This window comes from Lytechinus variegatus, chromosome 4 (genome assembly GCF_018143015.1).
Source record: "Lytechinus variegatus isolate NC3 chromosome 4, Lvar_3.0, whole genome shotgun sequence".
NCBI classification, from domain to species: Eukaryota; Metazoa; Echinodermata; class Echinoidea; order Temnopleuroida; family Toxopneustidae; genus Lytechinus; species Lytechinus variegatus.
This window is the reverse complement of record NC_054743.1, coordinates 61959280-61982789: the sequence shown is the minus strand read 5'-3', so window position 1 is coordinate 61982789 and position 23510 is coordinate 61959280. Positions and strand designations below refer to the sequence as shown.

Here is a 23510-nt window from a genome sequence, read left to right as displayed (position 1 = left end):
TCAGCATTTGGAAAAGCAAAGCCAAATTCTGTTGAAATAATCTGTTCCCATTCACATTGTGCATAATACCATTAGGGCCTGTAGCGGCCATTTGACTTTCCAATAACAGTATTTATCACCTAACTGGCAGAATAAATGATATATCTTAATAGCAATTTTGCTTTCAGACAATTATTTTACTCATAGATCACTATTACGTGCATATATGGTGCTCACTCCTGTGAATATTGGTTTCCCACTTTGCATTATACATAATACTGTTAATGTCTATGGCGGCCATTTAAGTCAAAATACAGTATTTAACACAAACTTGAAACCTGAATGATATATTTCGTTAGAAAATATGTTTTTAGACAGTATCCCATTAATTTATCCATTATGATTATATATGCATTTTAGTGCTCTCTCTTGTGATTTCTTTGCTCCTCTTTCTCATTGTGCATAATACTTTTAGGGCCTTTTGCAGCCATTTTGAATATCAAAATAAAAGATTCATCACATACATGGCATATTAATAATATATTTCGTTAACAATTATGTTTTTAGTCAGTATTCCACTTGTTTAATCTTAATAATATGCATTTTAGTGATCACTCTTGTGAATTTTTTGGCCCCCATCACCATTGTACGCAATACTGTTTGGGCCAGTGGTGGCTATTTTAGATATAAAAATACAGCAATGTTCCCATATATGACATTATAAATGATATATCTCATTAGTAATGGTGATTTGCATACATTACGTAGTTCATACATCGCGATTTTTCGCAGTTTAGTGCTCATTTTTTGTGAAAATTAGTTTTCTCTATTCATATTGTACATAATAGAGTATACAAGGGCCTTTGGAGGCCATTTTGAATATCAGAAAAATAAATATTCTGTCAAAAGTTATTTTTTCAGAGAGTATTTCACTCCGGCCACATAATTTCATGCATTTCATAGCCAATGTGTGGACAATTTTAGGATTTCCATGGGTAATTTACATATTTTGGCGGCCATATTGGATTTTGCCAATTTGCGGAAAATGCTCAAGGTTACACGAGTGGCATCATTCAGATTCGGAGTCAGCACCCTCGAATTGACAAGAAACCCTCAAAAAATATTGTATATATATATAAAAACAAGGTTATGCCTCTTCTATCCTTTACTAATTTCAACTCGTTACAGTGACTCTTGATTATTGATCGTGCTTCAACATCAATTTCATCATCTCCAGCATTGTGGACATTACTTCAAGGAATCTTCGCCAACCAACTTGGATTTATCTGGATTCAATACAGGACTATAACGATTTTGGATAATAATCAGAACTGACACTTCAAGAGATGTAAGATCATTATTATTTGTTTAGTGATCTATTTCCTGTAATAAAAGAAGAGAAAATCAATTTCTAAAAACTAAAGTTTCGATGTTATTTGTTGCAGTATCGTAGCAATGTGCATAAGTTTGTTTTGAAAAAATGCTTCTGTCCCACTCATTATGTTTATCAGACTCGATAAAACAGTTACGCAGATTAAATGCATCACTCTTGGACATAGGTGCAGTGGTGGGATTCGAACCCCAAAATTTTATCTATTCATACTCGTTGAAAGTTAGAGATATACAAATAATGCAGCAATATCATTTTAATATACTAACCTTACAGTGGAAAATGTTCAGTACCTTCTTTAGATATACTTTTGTAATCATAAAGCTGAATAAAGATTACTAAAACTAATATTAACAAGGGTGTTAGTAAAATAGACGGGGCACACATAATGCGCTTGGTTATAGGAAGGGGAGAATTCTAAAAAGATTATTGTCTTTTATAAAATAAAAACGTGGACATTTCATCATAATTACTGTATTTCATCCTTTAAAGCTTTTAAAGTGTAAAGCTATTCGACACCCATGGATGAAATGCTGAAGTCCTGAGATTTATTTCATTTGACATCTTCAGAATAAACTTCTGAAATTCGTGTCGAGCATGGAGTACATTAATCGCACGTCTGCGAGCACTTCACCCATAAAGAATATCCCACTATTTAAACAATTTAACGACACTTATGCTGAAAATCATCCTGAATAGTAATAATCCTCATAAATCAAGCGTTTTAACGACGCTCATTTATCACGATTTCTCCCAAATTCCTAAAAATACTATCCTAAACACAAGAAATGTCTTAACTGAATATCAGCTGTTTCACTAATCTATAATCATACAGTGAATGTGATATTGTCAACTAAAACATTTGTCGAATCATCAATGTAATCTCAACTCTATTTTAATGAGTTGTATCTCGAATGACAAAAATAAAAACAGCATTTTATCATAATTCCAATGTTTTAAGCGTTATAGCCGTTACATATACACGTGCAAACCAATTCAATTTGTTGACTGCTTTAAGCGCCAATATGGCATTTCAGCAAGGTTAAAGTGCATCTATATTACCAATATTATAATCAATGTACATGACTCATTTGTGCATTGCACTTTGCGATGTTCAATTTAATCGACAGACGCTCCTATAAAGGAACCCTTTTCACCATGGGTGTCGATCGGTATTCTTGGTTGGGGGGGATGATTGACACAAATGTTCTTGTGGATGGGGATATTTCAACATTACCCCCACTAAAATCACAAGTTAGGACATTTGGGAGTGGTTGATATGCATGGTGTTCTTGGAAATTCCTTCATTGTTGTAGTGTACTATACTTGTATAATTTTTTTGAAAATTCAATTTGTGTTACAAGTAAGCCTATTCTAAACTCATACCAAGAAAAAAATGACAAAAATTGACTGGATCATGTACATAGTGATCTGTTTATTGAGCATGATGTATACACAGGGGCGTCGATCCATTTTTCAGATGGGGGGGGGGGGGCCAAAATTATGAATCAACGTTCCAAAGGCGCTCGATCACAATATATATATATATATGAGAAAGAGACACATACCTCACCTTCACCAACAATGCGAGCGCGAAGCGCGAGCTAAATTTGTTTAGTATGTCATGAAAATAGGAAAAATGTACCTGTTTAGGTTTGTTTGTAGTAACTCATGAGGAGGGTCGATGCATGTATCTCACTAGAGAGCGAGCTGAAATTTCTTTATATTCTGACCTGAAAGCTTGATATTCTAAGCATTTTTGGTACCAATGATTAAGATGGGTATCTAGAAGAACAATAGATGCGAGCGCGAGCTGAAAATTTTGATATTTTGATCTGGAAAAAGGACACTTTAATGGAAGATATATATCCAACAAAAGATTATTGCAAAATCAAAGTTCTTTTGAGGTTTAGAATTGAAAACGGGACATTATATTCACCTATATAATCATGAAAAGTATGGGTTTTTGGTACATGATGCGAGCGCGAAGCGCGAGCTGAAAATTTTTATATTCCAATCTGAAAAGCAGACATTTTGAGCACGATTTTAAATCAAAATCGAGTTGGTATCTCAATCTCGCTTGCTGATTTCAGTGTAGCATTACAATCCTATTTTATTTTTTAGAACACATACGGAATTATTGGGGGGGGGGGGGCAAAACGATATGTTTGCCCCCCAATATTTTCATTGGTGGGGCGATCACCCCCTGCCCCCCCACCCAGGATCGACGCCTATGTGTATACAACTTCTCTCTTAAATCTAACCTGACTGGCAATATCTTTATTCTTCTTAATGCATGATGATAAAATGCAGATTCGGACCAATTAAAACTAGCACAGATTACAACCTGTGTGGCTTCTCGTGCGCCATCGGGCTTACCGTCATTCCTTTATTTATCTTGCAACCCTTTTACTCCCGTTTATTTTTCCACCCTTTTGAATTAATGATTTATCTAAATTAATTTATTCACCACTGTTGGGATGGAACACCCTATCAACAAAAGTTGATTTTCGTTGGGGTCCTTTTATGTCATGTGTTGAAAAATATCAGATATATAAACATTTCATTCTTTTTCATCTTGAACCTCCACCCATCTGTTTAATAGTCCTGAAAAAGAATGTTTTTATTTAATAACAATATACACAAATTGCAAGGGAAACAAACTGATTGATGGCATACTATAATCATCATGATCAAACTTTTCATTTTTCATCATCATTATTATAATTTTTCTACCCTAAATTATTGGGGGGGATGATAATACAGGCCATCCCCCCCACTTGAAATATTGGGGGGGATATATCCCCCCATCCCCCCGTGATCGACACCCATGCTTTTCACAACATTTTGTAGGTTAATATCAAGCCCGAAACTTTTTTTTCAGCATCAGTGAGATACTCTATCTCCTCATGAGATATCTTCTGGAGTTGACCCTTTTCTATCAGACCAGCAAAGGTAGACTTCAGTTTGATATCCCCAAGCTCTTCATCAAAAACGTTCTTCCTGGTAGTGATGATAAAAATTCCACCTGAAAAAAAGTGCACTTCTGAAGATGTAAAACAATGATATGTGATTTCATGTACAAGGCGTCCCTGAAAAATAAATCGAAACTGGGAATTATTGATGATTATCTAAACCTAATCATAAATCCATTCGACAAATGACCTATCACTGTCAAGCTAAGAATCTCTTTACTGTACGACTCAAAACATTTCTCATTCACACAGGATTGAAGAAAGGAAACAAAAAAGTCACTTAGGTGGCGGTATATGAATAAAAACGAAAATCACATGTCTGCAAAGTTATCATCTGCTCTTTCATTCGATACCAGAATCAAAGAAAATGGAACAAAATAACAAGTTTAGTTTTTTTAAAATAATGCTTGAAATTCAATTATTTTGCAAAATGAATCTGACGCTTTTACATGCTAGCTATCGGACCTTACTAAACACTCGTTTATGTGGACGACCAGCCACTTAAAACAAAGTCTAATGTTAACCATGCGATAGTTCTGGCAGGGAATCTGTGAAAACACGTTTATTGGAATTATGGAAATACAATCATGTCAAAGAGACAGACCATTTTATTTGATTTAGTTATTATTAAAGGACAGATGATATTAATCTGTACTATACATTTGATTTTCTATTCGAAATTCAGATACCACCCGACAAGTGACTTTTTGGTATATTTCGTCGGATTGCTTTTGCTCAATCATGCGTGAATATGGTACCATCTTAACTATGCCAGATGGAACGCAAAGATGAATACATTAAAGTAAGAATATGCAATTTCTCAAAGTTGAACCAGAAGGTTCTGGAAGAAACATGCAATTTCTCAATATTAAACTAGAAAGTTCTTTTCCCCTATGTAGATGATTGAGTTATGCGAAAATTCAATCTATATAGTGCAATTCATTACTTCTTTAAAGAAAAAATCAAATTCAAGTCTAGTTATTACACAACTCTAAAAATATATACGAGACAGTCATAATACATCGATAACAAAATTCAAAATGATTCTATAATAATGAAATGCAATATTTAATTAAAAAATGATTTTAGGATAAAGGAGATTGAAATTACCAGGTTTAAGAAGACGGAATATCTCTGGTAGACAGGTGTGAGTGAGATGGGCTGGTACAAAAACACCACAACTAACTATCACATCGAAATACCCTGAAAATAACAAAGAGTATTGCATAAAAGTTCTTTACTGTTTAAGTACCAAGATATTTCTACGATGAATCATCTCAATTGCATTTTAAACAATGACAGGTGGGGTGTATCGTTATTATTTCCGAAATCCACTATCATTTATTTTGTTTATTTGTGTTTTACTGTGATATCTGTTTGTAACTTGCAATGAAATCGGCTACTTTTCCTGTACACAACTTCATTGTTATTAGTAACTAGTTCAATAAAGCATGTGTCATCTGGATATTCAGCCATTTTCCAGTGTCCAGTGTTACCCTGGTAATCTGTATCATTTGTGAAAAGAGTAAACAGCATTGGCGACAATACACAACCTTGTGGGGTACGCGTATTGAGAATTACAGAGTGCACATCCGCACTCTTACCCTTTTGGGATCGACCTACCTATCATGAAATCCATATCGTTAGCATCAGCTCGGGGTTGACATTCATATCGTTCAACTTTATAATCAGCATATGTGGTACAATAGTGTTGAAAGCCGACCGGGGGGAGGGCATTGGCGGCGGAAGCAACAAAAAAATTAAGGGGGTCTACCTGAAATTTTGTGATGGACACAAGTAAAAAAAAATTGACAAGCAAAGAAAAAAAAGTCATCAACCTAAATTTTAGGGGGAGGGGTGACAAGAGACATTTTAAGGGGTCCACCAGAATTTAGGGGGGGGGGGCCGCAGGAAACAAAATTGACAAGCAAAAAAAAAAGTTATCAGCTAAAAATTTAGGGGGGACCCTCCACCCACCTCAATTTTTTTTTTTGGGGGGAACTGTCCCCCCGTCCCCCCCGCTTCCGCCGCCTATGGGGGGGGGGCACCTCCATTGACGAATGGATACCATTAATGACAGGCGTAAGTTTTTTGTTTTGTAATAATATTTATTAATCATTCAGTTCAAATCAAAGTGATGGTGCATTGTAAAATATTACAATATCAATATTAACAAAACACTCTTCACAAAAGACAAATAATTATCCACAATACAAAATATCGTACAAAATGACATATAGTATTAACATATACAGTGGATAACTGCTCAATAGTAAACTGAATGAAATTTGTAATATAAAAAAAACGGATAAGGGTTCGAGTGCACACTCCCCACACACGCCCACATACACACACAAACAGAACGAAATCGCTCTCACACCCGACCCCCCAACACAGACAAGACATAAAACAAGTAGACAGTACGAAAAAGTTAAACAATACAAAACAAGAAAGAAAAGCAGAAGGAAGGGAGGAAAGAAAGAAGGAAGGATAGAAACAAAGTGAGAGAGAGAGAAAGAAAGAAATAAAGATAGAAAGAAAAAGAAAAGTAACATGCAAAGTAAAGAAAACAGTACAGTTTAGTGACAGTTCAGCCAACCCCGCAGGTGTGCAAACCGGGTAAAGCCATCCCTTCCTCATCCTTCCTAAATAATAGTTGTTCCCACTTTTTATAGTGCTGTGTTAATGTTTTTCGCTCCATTGCAATTTTCTTATCTTCTTCTTTACTTTTAAAAAGCTTTACTTGTATCTCTTTGGCAGTTGGTATTTTATCATTCGCCCTTTTGTGATATATTGAAAATTTGATAAGTAAAATATATGATTTAATAATTGTCTATTTTCTGTTGTCTCTTCTAATCCAACATACATATCCTTCCACTGTAAGCTTTTAAGAATCGGAAATTTCCATAATACTTTATCCATTTCACATCCATAAAATATATGTCTATGAGTTTCTTCATCTTAACCGCAAAAAGAGCATTCATTACTCGATATAAATCGAAACCTATATAAATGGTGGTAATATTGTATAATAATTTATGTTGAAACTCTCTTAGCTTACTATCTAATGTGCAAATCTTGGACGATGAAATACTTTTTCGATTTCTTTTTCAGACCTATGTTATATGACGATTCGAGATTGTAAAAACTGACAGGAGTGTCTGCAATCTTTTCTATACATGATCTATACAATTGTTTTGAACAACTTGTAAAATATTTTTAAAGAAAATAAATTTGTCTTCAAACAATCAACTTAAGTAGTATTTTTAAATCAACTTTCCATTCCACATGTGCAATTATTTCATTATTGTTAATATTTCGTCGTCATTTAGACCCATAGATCTAAAAGAACTATTTTAGATCTATGGGTCTATTTTAGATAAGTTCACCATGTTCATTTACAATATGGTGCAATTTGCATGTGCTTTTAAAAAAATATATATTTTCATGAAAATACGCTTTTCCTTCATTTCTAATATACCAGTTATCGAAAAAAATAATTTCTTTTATTACTTATGTCCTTTTTGATGAGCACAGTTATATGTAAATATGCTTTAGGTCTGAAATTGTTTCACTATCTTGGTCTGGCTACTTCGGATTCAGGACATATTCATTTAAGTTCTACACTTGTAAGTGCTCTGTATCTTTCGCTAATTTACTATACATCAACACTTACCATCAGCATATTCAAGAGGTGTGGTTGGATCAAATCTCGCTTTCACAAGCTTGGTGTATATCTGTTTCTTTTCAAGAACTTTGAGCATTCCAGCAGATATGTCTACACCGTGTATATCGCGGTATCCTTTATCAAAAAGCTACAACGGTAGTAGAAAGAAGAAGAGAAAGAGAGAGAGTTAGGGGGGAGGAAGGGTGGGTGTGGGAAGGGGGGTTCTGTAAAATTCGCCATGGCTTAACAAACTTCCATTCCATGTACCTGGAAAGCTTGAGGAACGCTTAAAAATTAATTGACTTATTACAGAGAACGATTCACAACGGGGACGGATCGCTAATACTAACATTATTTTATACTGTAGTTAATCATACATAATACAGGGCAAAATTAATGTATCACAAAATGCAGATTTTTTTCACATAGTGTATTAGTCGACAATTGGGTAGTCTCCATGGAAATGGGGGTGCCAAGATTTGCCGAGGGGTGCTGCGTGTATTATTCTCCATAGGCAGCACCCCCGGGAATTCTGGAAGGTGTGAAAAAAAACGGAGAAATGTGAACAAAAATCACCTTTATTTTGAAGTAAAACTTTTTTTTTTGCTTAAAAAATTATCGGGACCAAATTGACCTCCATTTTTTTCTTTAAATTTTGTGAAAACCCTTATTTTGGCTTTTCAAGCTGCTCGTAACAAGACATTGTTCGTCATGAATATAGCATGATGAACCAAATATGCTAAAGATAGAAGAAAACAGTTGAGGTCAAAGAAGTCTTTTCGATCTCACCAAGTCTTCGTTGGAGCTTTTTCATATTCCAAATTATAAGATAGTGAAACTTCATGATAGTATCAAGACATCTTTAGATGACAGAACTTTTGATAACACTGCTGATAATACATCCCTGGTGGGTGTTTCATAAAGCTGTTCGTAAGTTAAGAGCGTCTTTAAGAACGATTAATATAATCCTTTCTTGTGGTAAATGGTATATTCGATGGCGAAGGTTTAGCGCGTAAGAAAGGATCACCAGTCGTTTTTAAAGTCGCTCTTAACTTACGCACAGCTTTATGAAACGGCCCCTGTGTAGGATGATATTCCACTTCCCAAATTGTTTACTTCCTTCAAGAAACTTTTGATAAACTGATGAAAGGTTAAACATGTTCTCTTGATCCAGTCATATACTCCAGTGTTTAGATTTTGCTCAATCGTTCTGAATCATTACAAGCCATCTCATCTGACTGAAAAGTGGCCTTGGTTGAGCTACTTCTGTCCTCACTCTTGTTTTTAAGTGCGTTAATGGGAATGCCCCTGGTGGGTGTTTCATAAAGCTGTTCGTAAGATAAGAGCGACTTTAAGAACGACTGGTGAACCTTTCTTACGCGCTAAGTAATCACCAATGAACATCGTTTACCACAAGAAAGGATCACCAGTCGTTCTTAAAGTCGCTCTTAACTTACGAACAGCTTTATGAAACGGCCCCCTGGTTATCTCGGTGATTTAATTCAGAAATATCAACCCACTCGAAATCTTCGTTCGCAATCAAAGGATCTTCTCTCTAAAATACGAGTAAAGTCCAAGACTTTTGGCGATAGAGCTTTTGGGAATATGGCACCAAAATTGTGGATCAATCTGTTTCATAATACAAGGTCAATAACAGATTTCAACAGCCTGTGAGATTCAAATCTGTGTTAAAAGCACATGTACTAGCCCTATGGAAAACACTAATTCTTCTACACGCATAAAGACTATTTATATGGTATTACGCGTTTCAAAGAACTGCTTATTAGTATTATTCTGAAGAAACTGGGTATAGAGGTGATATTTAATAATCTTGGACCAGTCAGTAATTTACAGTGAGTATCATAGTTAGTTGAAGGATCTGCTGTACAGCAAATCCAACGACATCTTAATGATAATTCGTTGTTGCCTAATATGCAATCAGCATACAGGAAAATAGCACAGAGATTGTCCCGGGAGATTGCGTTGATCAAAAAAAAATATATCTTTCAGTGGACATGGAAAAACAAAGAATAGCATTGCTGGTACTATAGACTAAAGTGCCGCTTTAGACACCATCGATCGCACAAAAATTATTACAGATACTGAACTCTTCTTTTGGCTTAGGTGCCTATGTTTTCTCATGGATTGAATCGTATCTTGATCTAAACGACCTTTGACCTGGTCATGTGACTTGAGACTCCAGCAGGATGATTAACCCTATATGTCAAATTTTCATGAACTAGGTCCATATTTTTTTCTAGGTGAATATCACATTTCAAAACTTAACCTTAGGTTAAGATCTTGATGTTGATTCCCCCAACGTGGTCTAATTTCATTGACCTTAAATGACTTTCGACCTTTTACATGTGACTTGAAACTCGGGCAGGATATTTAGTAATATTTGATTAACATTGTGTCAAAGTTTCATGAACTAGCTTCATATGCTTTGTAAGTTATGATGTCATTACAAGAACTTAACCTCCGGTTAAAATTTGGTGTCTCTATCGGAAAAGCGGCACCTATAGTCCAACTCTGCTATGCAGGTGAGGCAAAAATTATATAATACACCATTTTCCTCTCTTTTTCGTTCAATTTCTCTTTTTTTTTGGTCGTGGAAAACCAAGTCCCAAATGTGCAAATGCATGCAAGAATTCTCTGCAGGCATCGTGTATGATACATGTGGTTTTAGTCTCATTCTATCGCGTTGCTTGATGTTTTGTCTAATGTCATGGAAGACCATTACGGTGAAGCGGGTGAGTGGTGTGACACCATGCGTAGTTTAGAAACAAATGATAACTTACCTCTTTTCCAACCATGCCAATTCCACATCCTACGTCGAGTACTCTTATGTCTCGATTCGGTATCAGACCGAAGAGGGCGTTAGCAGTCAGCCTAGCCCCATTGCATTCCAGAGCATGAGTGATCTGAATAATGATTCCGGGTCGCGCGTTTCAGTTTTACACCCTGGCGAAGGCATTTTCCGGAAAAGTAGCCAAAAAGCGACTAGTGAAGAGTCTACGTCTACGTTTGTTTACATTATCAGCCGAAGTTATCCGCAGAACATACCGTACTTGCAAATGCAGCTGAGCTTATACTTGTACTTTCCAGGTTCAATACGAATGTTTGCCTTGATCATTTGCCTTGCCGATTTGCTGATGTCTGTCTTTCTCTCTATCTGTCTATATATCTATCTCTCAAATTCTATCTCTATCTATCTATCTATCTATCTATGTAACTGCAGTATCTAGTCTCTCTCATTCTTTATCTAACATCTATCTATCTCAAATTCTCTATCTCTATATATCCATCCATCTGTCTGTCTTTCTCTATTTCTCTCTCTCTACCTACCTATGTAATTACAGTATTTATCTGTTAATTTGTCGCTCTTCTCCCTCATTCTTCATCTATCTGACATCTATCTATCTCTCAAATTCTCTATCTCTCTCTATCCATCTATCTATCCATCTGTCTGTCTTTCTCTATTTCTCTCTATCTATTTATCTATTTTTTAACTAGAGTATCTATCTATCTGTTAATTTGTTAATAATCTTCTCTGTCTCTCTCATCATCTTTCATATCTCTATCTATCCATCTGTCTGTCTTTCTCTTATTCTATCTATCTATTTATCTATCTATTTTTTAACTTATCTATCTGTTAATTTGTTAATATTCTTTGTCTCTCTCCCTCTTTATCTATCTAACACCTATCTATATCTCATCTATCTATCTATCCATTTGTCTGTCTTTCTCTATTTCTCTCTATCTATATATCTATCTATGTATCTATCTATCTGTTAATTTGTCTCTGTCTCTCTCATTCTTTATCTTTCTATCTATCTAACATCTATCTATCTGTGTCTCAAATTCTCTATCTCTCTCCTCTAGCATATGTCTGTCTTTTTTCTCTCTCTCTCTTTGTCCGTCCATATTTCTATCTACAACATCTCTCTCTATCTATCTATCCTTCTCTCTCTCTTTCTCTCTCTCCCCCTCTCCCTCTATATATCGACCTCTCTGTCTCTCCCCCTCTCTCTGTTTATCTATCCATCCATCTCTCCCTCTTTCTCTCTCCTTCTATCTATCTATCCACCTCTCTCTCCCTCTCTATTTCTATCTATCTATCTGTCTGTCTATCTTGTCTCTATCTATTTATCAGTCTTCTATATCTATCTTTCGGCAGCTATAAGTGTATCAATCCATCAAACTTCAATTTGTCTTTCCATTATAAGTATCTGTTTATTTTGTCTGTCATTCTATTCATTTACAGTGGCGTAGCTAGGATTTTTTCCCGGGGGGGCACTGAGGGGTCCTTGCTTTTTCAGGGGGGGGGGGGGGGCACCGGCCATTTTTCCGGTGTGTGTGTATGTGTCCACAAGGGCGGATCCGACTTTCGGCAATAGGGGAATTGGCCCGAAATTATCTTCACCTATATCAGTCACTTCTTAGTTTTATCCTTATAAAACAACATAAACATAAAATAATCTCATAAGCCTTATAAAAAGTGCGAGCGCGAAGCGCGAGCGATTTTAACTTTAATGTATTTTTTCCTGAAAATTTAATTTTCTGGTCAATGTTATGTGTGATCCTGAACAAGATTCGTATGTACCCCCAAGCGCGAACAGAAATTTTTATCAACTGTTCTAGCATTATCGAAAAGGGACCTGTTAAGGACTGCTTACAGTTACCCAAGAAGTCGGTATATATTTCAATAATGCGAGCGCGAAGCGCGAGCAAATTTTTTTGAAATTCCGACCTAAAAAAAATGGTAATTCTAAGCACTTTTTATATTAATTAGTGGGATAGGCATGATAGGTATGTAACTAAACAATTGATGCGAGCGCGAAATGCGAGAGGAAGAAACTTGAGATTTTAGACCTAAAAGTGGGACACTCTATTCATATTTAATTTGTAAGTCATAAATAGGATATAGTCAATTGGGTATCATTAATAATGCGATCGTGAAGCGTGATATTCTGATGTAAAACTGGATTAAGTACATTTTGAATAAAGAACATGCAGGCTATCGCGCATGTTTTAGATTTAGAATCTGGGCATTCTGAATACATTTGTTTAATTGAACATTATGGAATACACGTTGACAATATGAACTTGGCAAATCAAACAATGTGACCACGCAGCGTGAACTTAAAATGCTGATATGTAGACCATAAACGAACATTTTACAGAGCACTTAAATTTGTAAATGAAAAAAAAATAATGAAAGCTCGATGTCCGAGCTAAAATATGTTTTGCATATTGACTTCAAAACTTGCTCCACATCAGCCTATTGAGCAAGATATGAATACCATCGAACAGGAAATTATGGCGCGAAGCGCCAGCAAAAATTTTTTATAGTAACATGAAAATTTTTTTTTAATTGCAAGTCCTCTTATTATGTCATTCACTCGTCTTCCTCCTCTTATTTTCCTCTTCTTTTTTCTTCTGTCTTTCTTCTTCTTTTCCTTTTTCTTTCTTCTTTCTCCCTTTTTTTGCTCTGCCAATTTTTCTGGGGGGGGGGCACACCAAATCTCGGGGGGGGGGGGCACGTGCCCCCAGGCCCCCCCCCCGTAGCTACGCCACTGTTCATTTAGTTAATAATTTATTTTAGAAAAAAAAACTATCATAAACAACGCGACTGCAAAAGCACGTTCGGATTTCACTCCTGACTGCCGCTCTCTCTGTACATGAAGTGCCGAGGAACTCTGTGCTCTGATCAGTAACTGTGCAAATTGCATGCGGTGTGGTGGACTCGCCTGTGTCGCACGCTGCATGCAACCAGCGACGTGTGTAGACTCTTCACTAGTCGCTTTTTGGCTACTTTTCCGGAAAATGCCTTCGCCAAGATGTAAAACGGAAACGCGCTTCCAGGTCAGTCATCAGAAAATTCCGGAACAATGAAATAAAAAGCAAAGAAAAAATCAAAAAAGTTTTCTTTATCGTCATCATTTTAATTTCTATTACTATCATTGTACAACATCTAATGTTGTAGCTTGTCGCACGCGAGCAAATAGGGAGGCTGAAATGCTGAACGTCAGACATTCGTACCATTGCACACGTACCGTCCATGATATACCGATGCATGGGCGCTGAGAAAATGCAAGTGAAAAGCTATTTGATATAAGACCTGAGCAAGCGAAGAGAGATAAACAACTTTTCACGATAATCTAAATTTGAGAAAGATTTTGACATGATATTCAGAGAAAACATCATTTTTTATTTGTTCTCGGTTGTAGAACTTTTTAAGACCAGGGCCTAAACAAGTCTTAAACATTTCCATCTGTACGCCAGTGCTTTGCGGGTAGGGTTCGAGGGTGGAGCCCAGGAACATCTTGTTATAACCTTCAGATGGCCTTCAGTTTTTAGTCAACACATTTCTTAAATGCAGAGACTTTGCGTAATAAACCACATATTTTGAGGGACCAAAGCCTAATAAATGCAGGAAAATTTGTAAAAAGTCGCCAGCGAACGAAGCGAGCCAGAAAAATTCCGCCTTTTGATATGAAATTCTAATTGTGATAGATTTTTACATTACATTAACCAAATAACATATCATATTTCATTTTTTTTGCCTCCTTAATTGTCTGTATTTCAGGCTCGACCCCCTATGCACGCCAGTGCTCTAACGTGAAGGCTATGCAAACTTAAAACAGACTTCATGCCATCCATCTTTCTTCCCGTTCTTGTTCTTTATTTTTAATCTTCGGCAACCGGTCATGTTATTACGTTCTTCTTTTTTCTTATTTTAGTTTCTCAATTTAAATTTTTGCTCATTCCATTTTACCTCCATTTCCCGATTTTCTTTGTCTCGTTTTTTTCCCTTTCCCATCATTCTTTCCCTTGTCACTTTGTATTTTTTTCTTTCTCACATGTTCTTCGTTCCCTCCTTTTCCACTCTCCTTCCGTTTTCCCTTTTTATGTTTTTCATTTCATTTTTTCTTATTCTTTTTCTTCACCTCCTTCCCTCTTATTTTTTCTTTCTATTCATTTTGTTTTCCTTTTCCCGCTTTTTTATTTTTTCGGTGAAATCCGCCAAGGAGGTGGAGCCAGCCTGCCCCCTCCCCCGCTGGTACGCCACTGTGCAAGATATTAGCAAAATAGTACTATGATGTTTTTCTTCAAAAAACATTCAATTCAATTCACTTGTTTTATTTTCCACTATTAATTTTTCAAATTTACAATTATCATACAGTCGACATAGTAAATATACGTAATCACAGTTGAAGTATAAACAAACATTAGTAACATTAGAATTATTAAAATGATATATAATTTAAAAGGGAGGGAGGGTCAACTGAAAAGCAGAGCCTGCATAATGTAGGCACCTTAAATTTTTCAACCATATTTTCCCCGATCAGCCGCTCAAAGTTAATATTTGTTTCTTTGAAGGGTTAGTCCTAACAATCACTCTTTAGCTATCTCATAAACCCTATTAAAATAGTGCGAGCGAGAAGTGCGAGCTAAAATTTAAAAAGAAATTGTTCATGTATTTTGTCCTGACAATTGAACATTCTTGGCAAGATGAGTATGTAAATAATTAATGCGAGCGCGAAGAGCGGGCAAAATTTTCCAATATACGTTCTGGCCGGATGAAAAGGGACCTAATAAGGACTGTTTGCAGTAAGCAATGGAGACGATAGGCCCTACATATTTTAACAATCAAATAATCCAAGCATAAAGCGCAAACTGAAATGTTTTAAAATTCCTACCTAAAATGAATGGACATTCTAAGTACTTTTTAAAATCATGAACTGGATAGGTATTATAACAAAACAATGCGAGCGCGAAGCGCGAGCGAAACAAAATTGTAGACCAAAAACATGGCACTCTATTCATGATTTTTTAATAATGAAAAGGTTGGGTAAAGGGTTATCTTCCTACATTAGTAATACGAGGGCGAAGCGCGAGAATAAAAAATCCCATTTGAATGTGGAAAATTTAAGCACATTTAAAATTAATAACTGCATATCTCAATATAAAACATGCGCATGTTTTAGATTTAGACCTAGAGCCTGGGAATTTTAGGTACACTTTTGCTATCATGAAAATCAATAATGCGAGCGCGAAGAGCGAGAAGAAAGTAATTGATATCCCGATCTGAAAAGGGGTCAATTTAAACACTATTTCAAGCACTGTGTAGAAAAATAATTGTGAAGTGAATATGGATTGCACCTTATGGATGAGGCGAGTGCGAAGCAAGAGTTGGTATTTTTTACAAAAGACTGGGAGAAGAAACTTGCTGTTATTCTCTAAAAGGGACAATTTATCATTAAAAAAAATCGTCTTATTTATCAATCTAATAAACCTAATGAGAACGCAAAATTTGTTGATATTAAGGCTTGAAAATTAGACATTTTAAGCACTTTTGTAATTTATGAATGGGATTCATGGGTTAATACTTTGTTTAAACAATTAATGCGAGTTTAAAATAAATTGTCATGAAATGGGGATTTTTATGTATAGAGTTGATATAGAGGTATACATATATCAACATTCAAAATGCGGGCGTGAAGCGCCAGTTTACAGGTTCTATCAGAACTGAAACGGAAAGGGAATATTGTGAGAACTTTATGGAACACACGACGAGAATAGGTATCTGACAAATCGAATATTGCGAGCTGAACTGTTTGTATATTGACTGCAAGTTTGTTCAGGCTCCATATCATCTTATTGATCAAGATTAGTATCTCATTGAACATGAGATGCAAGCGAGAGCGATGCAAGTGAGAGCGAAATTTTCATTAACATAATATATTTAATTTTTCAAGGCTTCTCCTTACCTTATTTTATTCACTCGTCTAACTCCACTATTACCCCTGTTTTTTTTTCTCCTCTCTTTTTCCATATTTTTTTTTTTTGGGGGGGGAGGCTCCGCCAATAGGGGAGGTTTGGGCGGGCCCTTCGAGTCCCATGGATCCGCCTTTGGACCTCCTAGGCTATTTTCAATACACGTTCATAGACGCCCTCATGTGCGTTGTCCTTACCTCTTCATATTTGTCGGCGATATCATCGTACATATTCTCGAGTGCTTGAGTATTGGCTGCTTTTAGAAATTCGCCTGCTTTGTCAGTAGCCCATTTTAAAGTGCATGATGTACTTCCTTCTTCGCTGGTTGCCATCTCATTTCCATTCCCATTCATCATTGTTGATCCTTAAGAATAGGAAATTTAAAAGAAAAAAAAATATAGTAATTCATGTTCTGCACTTCTGTACTTATATTCAACAAGGGAGCGGGGGAGGGGGCAAAAATTAATCCTCGTTGGGTAAAAAAAATCCCTCCTAATGATAATTGAAAATGGCTTTTTTTTTCAAAAATGAAATGTGCACTTTTTAAAATGAAGTACCATTTTTAAAGTGAAATTCATACATTTTAGGTTATGAAAATAACTGTTTCTTAGCTCGCTTCAATTATTGTTTAGTATAAGGTATTCGTCCTCTTCATGGTTACAGAAATGCATACAATGTCCATTTTTCAGTGTGGAATATCACACATTTTTTTGGCGCGTGTTTCGCGCGCTCACCAATGATTTTTAGGTATGATATTAAGGTATAGTCATTCTGTTGGGGGTGAAATGAAATGCCTAGAATGTCCAGTTTTCTGGTTAGAATATCAAAAAAATTCAGCACGTGCCTCGCATTATTCGATTGGTGAGAAATGTAGCCCGTATCCTATTCATGATGAGTCAAAATTAGGTTTATTACTAAATTTATCTCGCGCTCGCTTTAATTCTTTAGTTAGATTCACATCCTTTTTTCATGATTGCAAAAACTGCTCGGGATGTTTACTTTTCATGTCTTATTACATGAAATTTCCAAAAGTTTGAGCTCGTGATTCGCGCTCGCAACATCTCGCAAGGATGCCCTTTTAACAGTAGGGGAAGGCGGGGTAAGTTGAGCATAGGGGCAAGTTGAGCCACCAGCCCCAGGCCAGTAATGAATGAGTCAGACATTGTGGTGGTGTCATGTATTGATGACCCATAGCATAACCCCTAACCCTACCACATTGTTTTCAACTTTGAAACAAAAAGTTGTTTTTTAGAGGGAAAAGTATGAATTTCAGCCAAAAAAGTAAAAAAGAGTGTGAAATAGATAAGTGCTTTATACACACACACGTCTTTAAATATAGTAAAGACATGATAACAACATTGTTAGTCCAGGTATGGATCTTCATTCTTGTCATAGTCTTTTATATGACGGATGCATAATAAATGTGTGGATACAAAATTATCACACTAAGTTTGGACTGGGGTAAGTTGAGCCAAACAGCATGGGGCAAGTTGAGCCATGGTAATTCTTATGGTAATGTATCTTAAAAAACAAACAAACCATAAAAATCGAATGAAAAGATGGCTGAAAGGAACAAATTTACATGACTGCTCTTTTCCTTTTAAAGGGTGTTAGTATTTATAGAGAATTAGCAAGTGAAAAGACTTTAAACAAGAAATTGACATGCTGGTTCTCCCCCCATACATTTTGTACGTAGTTTTTGTGGCTCAACTTACCCCAGACGGTGGCACAACTTACCCCATATATGGGGCAAGTTGAGCCGTTTGACATCGGTTTTTTCAAAGGTCACGATGACTTTCAGTGTGGGGGTAGAAAGTTATATGTAGGTGAAAAAATTTCCCAAGAATCAAATTTAAAGGCAAGGTACTTATTTCTACAATAGTACTAGTCATATCAATTCTAACATGCAAAATGCAAAAAGTGTCACAACTTACCCCGCCTTCCCCTAATTATAGCTCCATAATTGACCAAAAAGCGAGTTTTAAAACTTCAGATTGTCATGTACTACATCTTTGTACATACCATCACTTCGGGGTTAGTGAGGGTGTGAATATGTTATTTCCTCCTATTAAAAATTGATCGATACCATCAGGGACTCTTTTACCCCTTCATCTAAAGACGACATATGGAGTTTTACCAGCATTTAATAAAAGTTTGTTACAGCAGAACCTTTTGAATATATTATGAACTTCATTGTTTATCGTTAATGTAAGATGATGTATATCTTTGTGATGGCAAAGTAAGCAAGTGTCATCTGCGAATAGTGAATGAGTAAACAACTGTGATGAATTTATAGTGTCATTAACATTAGCAAAGAACAATAAGGGACCTAATTATGGGGTACACCACATTTCATCTCCTAGATTATTATTAAATTCCATTGATCAATAAATATTGAAATCTATTCTTTAAATAATTTCCAATTAAACCAATTTAAGGTCACCCAACATCTAAAGATAATTCGGTTCAAAAGTTACAGCAATTAGATTTAGGGGGATTTACTTTTTTGTTTTGTATATTTGACTGCCCCCCCCCCCTCGGATTTCAACACACTTCCTCATTGTAAAAACGAGAAGTTAATGTTAAGGGGGTATCTCACTGGGCTTGAAACTAGTTCGACATCTCTGAGACGTCTCATGAAAATTACAGAGTCTCCGAGGAGTCGCAAGAAGATTAAACATGTTTAATATTTTTGGAGACTGTTTCTAGTCTCCGCGACGTCTCCGCGAATTCTCCATCAGTTGCTGCGACGTCTCGGAGACTAATGATATCCGCGACTGCTGAGACGTCGCCGCGAAGTCTCAGAGATGTCTCAGAGACATCGCGAAGACCTGCTGGAGAGCAAAAAAAAATTATGATACATTGCGGAGATGTCTCCGCGACACTTTTTCACACTGTTTGACCCACTTAAGAAACCACGTGACTGAACGCGTGCTGATATCCCTCCTCCTGCTCCAAGTCAGGTGCATGATCTTTCAAACGTTCCATCGAGACGTCTCCTTGGTGAGAGCGCAAGCCATTTTTGTCTCCGAGACGTCTCCGCGACTGCAGCGACTGATAAGTTGGAGACTGTCGCGGCGACGTCTCCGTTGGTGAGATAGGGCCTTTAGTTTCAGGGAAAACCTGGCCCATTTGTGATGTTATGTGCGCCCACACGCGCCCATAGTAGAATAATTTAAAATCATAGTTCAATCATGGAGCTTCATGCACATGGTTCATTGAAAATCAATGTGTCTGCTGATAATTCATCCAAACAGAGGCAGCGTTCCGTTCATGATTTTCATTCATCAGGGGGTGGCGCTTTGTATTATCTCCTCAGATAGAACTTTCTGAGGATCGACACCGTTGTATCATTACAAAAACATCTTTCCTGTCGTATTTGACGTCTAGTAAAGGCCCTATCTCCATGCACATGGTTCATTGAAAATCAATGTGTCTGCTGATAATTCATCCAAACAGAGGCAGTTCTCCGCAATGTATTATAATTTTTTTGCTCTCCAGCAGGTCTTCGCGATGTCTCTGAGACGTCTCTGAGACATCGCGGAGACATCGCGACGACGTCTCAGCAGTCGCGGATATCATTAGTCTCCGAGACGTCGCAGCAACTGATGGAGACTTCTCGGAGACGTCGCGGAGACTAGAAACAGTCTCCAAAAATATTAAACATGTTTAATCTTCTTGCGACTCCTCGGAGACTGTAATTTTTATGAGACGTCTCAGAGACATCGCGAAGACCTGCTGGAGACCAAAAAAATTATAATACGTCTCTGCAACTAGCAAAATTTGTAGTCGCGAACTAGTTTCAAGCCCAGTGAGATACCCCCTAGATAGGGTTGTAGAATAGGATTGTCTACTATCTGCAAGAAAACGCCAATGAAACACATGCATGCCTGACATAATAAGCCAGTTCGTAGTTCCTTTCTGCGCATGATCAAAAGATTCTACGCATGATCAGAAGAAGGTCATTTGTATTAAAGTGACATTGTGCTTTAAAATCTAATGAGATAAGCACCAACTTTGATGTCTTGATTATTCATGCATTCTTTTGAATCGTCGTTTTCATTTACATCCAAAAAATCATCAACAATGCTTCCACGGACGACTGGTATTTCAGTTTGTCAAGTACATTGTGCAACATGCTAACATATGCATTCAAAGTAGGAATGCAACAAATACCTTCATTAGGTGTTCATTGGTGTGGTATTCTAGTCACCTGGTCTATTCAATTTCTTCATCCTGCTATGTGAGGCAAGCTTACGTAATATCTTGCTTTGAAATCTGCCTATCATGATGAAAGAAAGGAAAGGTCATTTGACCAAATTGCCCATGAAGTGACTACGAACTGGTTTATTACACTCCATCCTTTCTTCTTTTTTTGACCTCCATGCTATATGGTCAATTGGTTTTATAATGATGTATTCTGCGAGGCAAAAATCAAGAAGCGCCGGACACACTCCATGCAAACATGAATAAATATTATCCATGACACTTTTTAGGCACTTCCTAGGATCATCCCTTCAAAATTTTGCAATATCTCAGATCAATGATGAAAATATAGAATTATATTGGAATACAGAATACAATAACCAAATGAAAAAAATTACCTGAACGCTTACCTTTCATATGTGGGTCTTGATAAGCCTTAGTGTGGACAAGGACTCCTTGGTGTGGAGGGTCTAGCTAAACTCGAGGTGATTATCTCCTTGGACCTGCTACCTTTCACTCTAGCACAAGTCAGACCAGGCTATATCGGCCAGTCTCTTGCACGCACGTCTGTTCTCGCAGGGGGTTGTAAATTTATTTGTGTGTCGACAGAATTACTGTACTGTGTATGGTTGAGTTCCCGCTTGTTATAAGCCAGTTCGTAGTTATTTCTGAGCATGATCAAAAGATTCTACGCATGATCAGAAGAAGGTTATTTGTACTAAAGTGACATGGTGCTTTAAAATCTAATGAGATAAGCACCAACTTTGATGTATTGATTATTCATATATTCTTTTGAATTGTCGTTTTCATTTACATCCACAAAAAACAACAATGCTTCCACGAACGACTGGTATTTCACAGTTTGTCAAGTACAATGTGCAACATGCTAAGATATGCATTCAAAGTAGGAATGCAACAAATATCTTCATTAAGTGTTCATTGGTGCTATTCTAGTCACCTGGTCTATTCAATTTCTTCATCCTGCTATGTAAGGCAAGCTTACGTAATATCTTGCTTTGAAATCTGCCTATCATGATGAAAGAAATGAAAGGTCATTTGACCAAAATTGCCCATGAAGTAATTACGAACTGGTCTATTGTCATGTGGCACACATAATACATTTTGTCGTCTGCTTCTAAAATTAACTACTCAAAGCTTACCCCCCCCCCCCACCAACACCACTATCTGTTCACGGTTGTATTAAAATCGCATGCGCCCGATCAGGTTTGAGTTAAACCATGATAGTCCAGGATAGGCCCCATAGAAACTTGACTAAACCTTTTTTTTTATAGGCCAAAATACAATATTTTTTGATGGTTTCTTGTCAATTCGAGGGTGCTGATTACGAATCTGGATGATGCCACTCGTGTAACCTTGAGCATTTTCCGCAAATTGGCAAAATCCAATATGGCCGCCAAGATATGCAAATTACCCATGAAAATCCTAAAATTGTCCGCACATTGGCTATGGAATGCATGAAAGCGTGTGGCAGGAGTAAAATACACTCTGAAAAAAATAATTGTTGACAAAATATTTATTTTCCCGATATTCAAAATGGCCGCCATAGTCCATTGTATACTCTATTATGTACAATATATATAAATAGGGAAAACCAATTTTCACAAAAATGAGCACTAAACCGCAAAAAATTGCGATGTATGAACGAATTAATATATGCAAATCATCATTACTAACGAGATATATCATTTATTATGTCATAAATGGGAACATTTCTGTATTCTGATATTTAAAATGGCAGCCACTGCCCAAACAGTATTGCGTACAAAGGCAATATGGGCCGAAAAAATTCACAAGAGTGATCACAGAAAATGCATATTATCAAGATTAAACGAGTGGAATATTGACTAAAAACATAATTGTTAACGAAATATATTATTAATATGTCATGTATGTGATGAATGTTGTATTTTGATATTCAAAATGGCTGCCAAAGGCCCTAAAAGTATTATCCACAATGAGAAAGGGGGGCAAAGAATTCACAAGAGTAATCACTACAATGCATATATATGTGATAAATTAATGAGGTACTGTTTAAAAACATATTTTCTAACGAAATATATCATTCAGGTTTAAAGTGTGTGTTAAATACTATATTCTTACTTTCAAAATGGCCGCCAGAGACGTTAACAGTATTATGCACAATGCAAAGTGGGAAACCAATATTCACAGGAGTGAGCACCATAAATGCAGGTATTAGTGATCTATGAGTAAAATATTGTCTGAAAGCATAATTTATATTAAGCAGTTAAGAAATATCATTTATTCTGCCAGTTAGGTGATAAATACTGTTTTTGGAAAGTCAAAATGGCCGCTACAGGCACTTACGATATTATGCACAATGTGAATGGGAACAAATTATTTCAGCAGAATTTGGCTTTGCTTGGCCAGATGGTGCCAGGTAAAAATGGCAGAGGTAATAATGGCAGAGGTAAAAATGGCAGAAGTAAAAATGGCAGAGGTAATAATGGCAGAGGTAAAAATGGCAGAG

At 36.4% G+C, this 23510-nt stretch overlaps 1 protein-coding gene across 3 annotated transcripts; it reads right to left on the bottom strand.

Moving 5' to 3' along the window:
* Positions 1-1569: 1569 nt before the first annotated feature.
* Positions 1570-21679, bottom strand: LOC121414456 (methyltransferase-like protein 27). Of its 3 annotated transcripts, XM_041607635.1 has the most exons (7): positions 21412-21679; positions 16993-17159; positions 10813-10935; positions 8021-8159; positions 5455-5547; positions 4211-4397; positions 1570-2526 (listed from the first exon to the last, which is right to left on the bottom strand). In XM_041607635.1, exons 1-7 carry the CDS (start codon positions 21416-21418, stop codon positions 2523-2525), a joined length of 720 nt encoding a protein of 239 aa, XP_041463569.1. In that variant the 5' UTR covers positions 21419-21679; the 3' UTR covers positions 1570-2522. The 3 variants fall into 3 exon arrangements, with proteins under 3 accessions (XP_041463569.1, XP_041463571.1, XP_041463570.1); XM_041607637.1 differs by lacking the exon at positions 10813-10935; XM_041607636.1 differs by lacking the exon at positions 1570-2526 and having other exon boundaries at positions 4207-4397.
* Positions 21680-23510: the final 1831 nt, after the last annotated feature.